This window comes from Gallinula chloropus, assembly GCF_964237585.1.
Source record: "Gallinula chloropus genome assembly, chromosome: 25".
Taxonomy (NCBI): Eukaryota; Metazoa; Chordata; class Aves; order Gruiformes; family Rallidae; genus Gallinula; species Gallinula chloropus.
Genome location: NC_140110.1, coordinates 3090256 through 3098025, shown reverse-complemented (window position 1 = coordinate 3098025; position 7770 = coordinate 3090256). Strand labels below are relative to the sequence as shown.

General features: G+C 50.7%; 1 protein-coding gene across 1 annotated transcript; it reads left to right on the top strand.

The window, feature by feature from the left end:
* Window positions 1-3306: 3306 nt before the first annotated feature.
* On the top strand, window positions 3307-4233 carry LOC311200836 (olfactory receptor 14A16-like; the record flags this gene model as incomplete). Its single annotated transcript, XM_084275141.1, has 1 exon — window positions 3307-4233. The coding sequence occupies one exon, from the start codon at window positions 3307-3309 to the stop codon at window positions 4231-4233; it is 927 nt and encodes a 308-aa protein (XP_084131267.1).
* Window positions 4234-7770: the final 3537 nt, after the last annotated feature.

Below are 7770 nucleotides of genomic sequence, written 5' to 3'. Positions count from 1 at the left end.
CCAGTGACACCAGAGTTGGATAATGAGAAGCGTGACCAGATCTTAAAACAACGGGACCAGATCTTAAAGCACCTTCCCCCCACCCCTCCCTTCTTGCAGACTTCAGTCAGGATTATGCTCCCTTCTTCCCCCCGCATTGTGGCACAGGAGGGGCAGGGACTGGGTGATGGAGGCTTTGGTCAGTCCCTTGCAAGTTGGTTTCCTTCTTGGCCGAGGCAGGGGAGTCATTCATTCCTCACACTCTTCCCCTGCTGCACCGTGGGGTCCCACCCAGGGCAGACAGTCCTCCACGACCTTCTCCAACGTGAGTCCTTTCCCACAGGGCTTCAGCTCTTCCCCAGCTGCCCCACCGTGGGTCACTGCTATGGGTGCAGTCATCAGTCACAGTGTCTCTCAGTCCCAGTCCTCCACGGGGTCACCAGCCTCCCCCCAGCAAAACTGCTCTGGCACAAATCTCTCCCTTGCTCATCTCTGTGTCTCTGTCTCTCCCCACGGGCTGCCAGTGCTGGCAGGGGCTGGCTCCAACGTGGGTCACAGCATCTCCTGTCTGTCTCCCCCTGCTCCATCCAGCGTGGGGCCTCTCCACGGGCTGCAGGTGGGGTCTGGGCTTTTTCCCTGGGCTGCGGTGGGACACCCGCTCCACCATGGGTTTCTCCCCAGGCTGCAGGGGCATCTTTCACTCTGGCACATTGGGCGCATCCTCCCCCCTCTTCACGGCCTTGGTGTCTGCACAGCTCGTTACATCTTCTCACTCCCTTCTCTGGTGGAAAAAGGCAGCTGCTTGTGTTTATGTTTTCCTAAATGTGATTCCCAGAGGCGCTGTGACCATCACTGGTGGGCTTGGCCTTGGTCAGCAGAGACTCTGCCCTTGAATCAACCAATGTTTGCTCTGCAGGGCCTGCAGAGAACTTCTAGCTGCTTCTTGCAGGAGCCATCTCTGCAGCCCCCATCCTCTCAGAGCACCCAGCTATGCCAGACTGCAACAACAACTGACTTTTCTATGTATCTGAATAAAACTGTTCTGGGAGAGAATCTCCTCTGAAACCTGACCCCCTTCACACGCTGCTTGGCCGTAGCAGGCAGCTGAGGAGAGAGATTTCATGGGTATTAAACTGTGTCAAGTTGAACTGCTGTTTGTTGTCAGAGAAATCTGTCTGTGCCTGTGAGCACAGATGATGCCAGGAAAAGTGTTGGGAGTCCCAGGAGGCCAGTGAGGGAACTGCTGGGCTTGGGGAAGAGCAAGGTTCTCCATGCAGGGTTGGATCTCAAGGGACTGCTTTTCCTGCCTGTCCAGATCTCCTTAGCAGATCCATGTCGATCACAGAATGCTGCCGTCACTTCTTGCGTCAACTGAGCCATGACAGAAAATACCTGTGACTGGAAAAAGGTCCTCCATGGGAAATTCCTTTGAAACCTGTATCACTAAGGACCCAACTAAAATCCAAATAGTTGTAGGAGTTTTGAGCTCTTTAATGAAACTGAGTTGAAGAGCCATGCCTTTAACGGCTTTCTGAGTGTTAACGAGCCCCATGGTGTCTTTTCTTCTGAATCCCCAGAGCTCAGATACGAAGATGAGAGTGAAGAATCCTCTCAAGAAGTTCAAGTCAGGAGTAATGCCCAAAGTACCTTGAAGCACTAACAGGCCCGACTAGGAGCCATTACTGACAAAGCCTCCCCATGGGCTCGTTAGAGCAGACAACTGGAGGCCATGAGGACAAACACAGGCAAAGTGCAGGCAGCTCTGATGCTGAGGACACCCTGGCTTGGTCTGATGAAGCAGCAAGGCCAAGTGCTGACCCTAGCCCTGGACAGGGAGATCCTGAGAATGTGAGAGATGAGATCATAGAACAATCCCCATAAAGCCTGAGACACCAGGAGGGAGCCTACAAGAACTGGTCTTTTCCTGCTTAGCTGCACCAGGCTCCTGGGATGGAGGGAGCTCAGGGCAACCCGGCAGCACTGCAGAGAGACAGCTCTGCCCAGGAGCAGCTCCTCTGCCAAGCACACAGGGCTGGGGACACTGCCTGTAGGCACCGAGGAGAGACCTGTGAGGCTGAGAGAGCTGATGGATTCTGAGAGTTCACTGGAGGAGAAATCTCCACAGCACTCTCCCTGGTATGTCTGTGGGTACAGGGCAATGCAGGTTCTGTTCCTGGAGGGATCTCCTAAAGCTGGGACATGGGGCAGTGTGTGGGGTCTGTCAGGAGGACAGGTTCTCTGCAGGACCAGAAAGTGCTACCTGGAAGGGATGCCCTTCTGCCCCATCAGAGGGACAGGGCAGGACAGCTGTCTTCTCCTGGGCATGGCTGCATTCGCACTGTGGAAAGAAGCGGTGGATGTAAAGTCTGACACATGGAAATATGGTGCAGGGTCCTTGTCCCAGAGAGAAGAAACCTCCGAGTGCCTGTCCTTCTAGCTGCCTCTGGAATGTTTCTCGCTGTTTCTCCTCCTGTTCTTGTTGTCTTTCTCCCAACATTTCCTGGGGCTCTGGGCAAATCCAATTGTGGGGCTGGCACTGAGTGACCCACACTTCAGTATCCCCATCTGTAGGACTGGAAATTCCCAGTGGCTCCTGCTGGGCTGCAGCTGCCTCCCACAATGGCACCGCTCTCCCAGGGACTCTTGTGCCCCAGAGAGGAGCCCCATGCAGGAGACATCTCGGCACAGAGGCCGTGGCAATGCCACTCATCACCTGTGAGTGGGCAGATGCACTGAGCCCTGTGTGTCCCTGGCTGGGAGCGGGGAGCTGAGATCCTCCTTGGGTAGGATGAGACTGCAGGAGGGCTTTGGAGCTCTGCCCTGTGACACTGGATTCCTCAGCTCTCTGTGGTGTCCAGTTTCTTATACAGGGAACAGCAGGGTGTGATCACAGAGCGTCCAGCACAGGGCAGCTGAGAGCAGGGCTGATGGACAGAGCAGCTCTCCCCACTCTGCCCTCAGGGGAAGGTTTCACTGGCACTGCAGCAGCAATGTCAGGGAGTTCTGACAGGAGAAACACTCCTCAGCTCCATCCTATCCACAGGGGATTTAGTCTGAGATCAGGCCATCCTTCTATTTACTGACTGCTGCCAGGCAGGACTGAGTTCTCCAGAGCCCATGTCTGACCCTCCTCCCAGCAGTGGCACACTCAAGCCAGCACAAAGCAGACCTGCCAAAAAGGACCTGCCAAAAGTCCTCCTGAATACAGAGAGTCAATCTGAGTGTATTTCGTTAGAATTGGAGGAGGTTTTTTGTCAAAAAAGAGTTCCCTAACTTCTCACTTTGCCTTTTCCTCCTTGGACAGGTCTCCACACTTGACAGCAGCAGATGTCCAACAGCAGCAGCTCCATCAGCCAGTTCCTCCTACTGGCCTTTGCTGACACACGGGAACTGCAGCTCCTGCACTTCTGCCTCTTCCTCAGCATCTACCTGGCTGCTCTCCTGGGAAACGGCCTCATCATCATCACCATAGTCTGTGACCACCACCTCCACACCCCCATGTACTTCTTCCTCCTCAGCCTCTCTGTTCTCGACCTTGGCTGCGTCTCAACAACAATCCCAAAATCCATGGCCAATTCCTTGTGGGACACCAGGGCCATTTCCTACACAGGATGTGTGGCTCAACTCTTTATCTTTTCCTTTTTTATCTCCACAGAGTTCTGTCTTCTCACTGTCATGGCCTATGACCGCTACGTTGCCATCTGCCACCCCCTGCACTACGGGACCCTCCTGGGCAGCAGAGCTTGTGTCCACAAGGCAGCAGCTGCCTGGGGCAGTGGGTTTCTCTATTCTTTGCTGCACACGGTCAATACCTTTTCACTTCCCCTCTGCCATGGCAATGATATTGACCAGTTCTTCTGTGAAATCCCCCAGATCCTCAAGCTCTCCTGCTCAGATGCCTACCTCAGGGAAATTGGCTTCCTTGTGCTCAGTGCCTTTTTAACTTTTGGGTGTTTTGTGTTCATTGTGGTGTCCTATGTGCAGATCTTCAGGGCTGTGCTGAGGATCCCCTCGCAGCAGGGACAGCACAAAGCCTTTTCCATGTGTCTTCCTCATCTGGCCGTGGTGTCCCTGTTTGTCAGCACTGGTGTGATTGCGTATCTGAAGCCACCCTCCATCTACTCCCAATTTCTGGATGTTCTAGTGTCATTTCTTTACTCTGTGGTTCCACCAGCAGTGAACCCCCTCATCTACAGCATGAGGAACCAGGAGCTCAAGGATGCTGTGTGGAAACTGATGACTGGATGTTTCTAAGCAGCAGTGAACTGCTCATCTTCTGCCTATCACTGACCATGTAACTCACCATAGGACCGGTCTGTATTTAGAAGTATTTTCCATTTGGTTGGTTGTTTTTATTCATTCTAGATTTTCTAAGCTGTAACATGTCCCACATCCGTCCCATTCCTAACGCAGTGTGTCCTGATGTTCTGTGAGCCAGACATCGTGTAATGACAAGCTGTGCTCTCCTTGCATTGTGTTTGTCTTCAAAGGGCCAGAATATTTCTTTCCATTTCTCTAGTTTACTTTTTGTTTTCTTTTCTTTTTTAAAAAAAAACAACTTTTCATCAGCTGAATGACTCGATTACTGATCTGAAATGGTGATGATTTCCCACTACAGAAGAAGAGGAGTTTCCAGGAAGTGTACACATGGCAGCAGAAGAAATATTGGCCTGCCCCTGTACCTGTACCCTAGTCTGTCTCTTACATCTCCCTCATTGTTCAGGCATTTCAACGTTTCCTGATGACAAGGCCTTGTCTAGGACATCTTTTCAGCAGAGTAGCTGAACATGTGCACTTCACTTTGCTCATATGTTTCTACTTCTGCTTGCTCTTTTGTCATTCAGGTGCTGCTCAGCTCTCTGGTGTCTTCTTTGATCTTCAGACCTCTGGACCAGCCCCCATTGCAGCATGCTGCTGAACTTTCTTCCATGATCTGAGATATGACAGAAACATTTTTTCCTTTGAAAAAATCCTGCATTGTGAAACTCCTTTGAAATTTTCATCACTCAAATAAAACCTCTCTAATTAGTTATACAAGTCTTATTTTTTTTAATTAAAATGAGTTTAAGAGCCATGCTTGTAAGGGCTTTGTGGTTGTTAATGAGCCCCATGGTGTCTTTTCTTCTGAGTCCACAGACCTCAAGGTACAAAGAGGAAGAAACCTCTCCAGAAGTCCAAGTCAGGAGTAATGCCCAAAGTACCTTGAAGCACTAACAGGCCCCACTGGGAGCCATTACTGACAAAGCCTCCCTGTGGGCTCCTTAGAGCAGACAACTGGAGGCCATGAGGACAAACCCAGGCAAAGCACAGGCAGCTCTGATGCTGAGGACACCCTGACTTGGTCTGATGAAGCACCAATGCCAAGTGCTGACCCCCAGCCCCTGGGCAGGGAGATCCTGACCCTCAGCTGTGTCTCAGGACTCTTCCTTTTGATGTGGAGTATGACACCAAGGGACAGACAGTGGTATGATACATGGTGGCCTCCCCCGGCATGTGTTCAAGGAGGCAATGATACTCCATGGCAGTCAGGACTATGTGCCTCCTCTGAGGCCTCTGTGGCAGGGATGTCAGCTCTAGCCAAGGAGGCAAAGACCTGGCTGTCACCCTTGTCTATCTGCACCACAGCCCATGCCACACTGCCCCACGCCTGTGCTGTTTGCCTGCAGGCTGCAGGCACCCAACCCCCTTCCCCACCTTGATCTCACTCCATGATGTCCCTGCCTGTTCTGCTGTCTCTCCCTCCTCATCAGCTGTTCCCACAAACACAAAGCCACCAGCTCATCCACACTTACTCCAAGTGACTTTAAGCACCACAGCACTGCCCTCAGAGTGACATTTCTTTATCCTCATGGCAACTCTGACCTTCAAAGCTGCAGTTTCACCTTGACTTCCTTTCTTATGTTTTCTTCATGTAGCACAAGAGGGCTTCCCTCAGGCTCCCCTTCCCCAGACTAAAGAAGCCCAGGTCTGTCATCCTCTCCACACAAGACCCCTACCCATATCTTGGCAGACTTTCTGCCCATGTGACAGTACCTCTCCATTCCTCCAGACCGGGGAGCCCCACACTGGGACTGGCTGCTCCAGAGGTGGCCTCACCTGTGCTGAGTCCAGATGGACCATAAGGGCACTTGTCTGCGTGGCCACGTTCCTCCCAGTGCAGCCCAATGTGCTCTTGGCCAGATTCCAGTTCAGCACCTCTGATTGCTATGGCATCCCCTGCAATGCCCAAATTCTTCTCCTTGCAGCCACTTCCCCATCTAGTCATGTCTGAGCTGCCTTGATGTGTGGGTGTTGTGCTGGAACCTTTTGTCATGGTATCTCCCTAGAAGATTTAGAAGATTTGAGAGAGAGAGAGAGAGAGAGAGACAGACAGTGTGCAGCAGGGGAAGGGGGTGTGGATTTCCACCCCCCCCAACTAAGAAGGAAAACAACTCGGGAGGAACTGACTGAAACCACATTCCCCCAGGCCCTGCCCCTCCCTGTGTCACTGTGGGGTGGATGATGGGAGAAAAATCATGACTAAAGTGAAGTGTGCTAAGAAGGGAGGGATGGGGAAAGGTGCTTCAAGACCTGGTCACTCTTCTCATTACCTGACTCTGGTGTCACTGGGTGTGTAGCTGTAGTGTAATAAATTACTTTTTTTCCTTTATTCTGTGTTGAGTTTGTTTTGCCCGTGACACTAATTGCAGAGTGATACCTCTCTGTCCTTATGTCAAATCCTAAGCCTCCCAGTACATGTGTTTTCCCCTTTCTGGCTGAAAAGGGGAGTGATAGGGGGATTTTCATGGGCATTTGGCCTCTAGTCAGGGCCAAACCATTTCAGTCCTCCACAGACTGTGGAGGGGCATAAAGTGCCTGTATCACACATGAAAAACCTGTTAGGGAAGACACTCTGGGATGTTCCTTCTTCAGACAAAGGCAAACCCATTGATGGGGTTGCTTTTGCTCAGGGATTTTGGTCCACTTGGTGGGGGATGTGAAAGAATGGGGAAGTCCAGTGTGTACCCAAAGGGGTTGTAGTTCTAGGTAAGGATAGACAATAAATTTTTGGTGTATAACTAAATGGGTCCATGGCAGATGTTCTACATAATAGATCGGTGATGTTATGAGCGTCCCCAGTACTCTGAACATGTAAGATCTGGCCATGTTGTGGATGGTGTGGAAACAGGGGTGGATAATGTCCTGGTTCTGGCAGTCTGTCTTTGCTGTCAGACAGCACTCTGTAATTGTCAGGTCAATAAGGTACTCAGTGTTAGCACTGGCTGTCAGTGTAACTGGCCAATATTATTCTACCTTCATGGTGAATTTTGTCAGCAAACTGTCCTTATCCCCTTCTGTCAAGGTGGGAAAGCATTAACATTACAGGCACGTCCTCAATTTGTTCAGCTGATGAAAATGTTCTTGTAATTTTTTTATTAATAAAAGGGTAAAAAAAAGAGGAAAAAAATGGCTCTGTGGAAGCAGACATGATGCAAAGAAAGCACAGCTCGACATTACATGGAAGAGCAGGAGATACTGCATTAAGAATGAGATGAACGTTGACCATGTTTTTATAGCTTAACAAAACTAGAGTGAAACCAAAAAAGAACAACTAAAACCCCTATTAAAAATGAACTGATCAGGAGTTACATTTTCAGTGGTATGCAGAAGACAAGCAGTTTATTGCTGCATAGAAACATCCAGTCATGAGTTTCCACATGGCATCCTTGAGCTCCTGGTTCCTCATGCTGTAGATGAGGGGGTTCACTGCTGGTGGAAACACTGAGTAAAGAAATGCCAATACCATGTCCA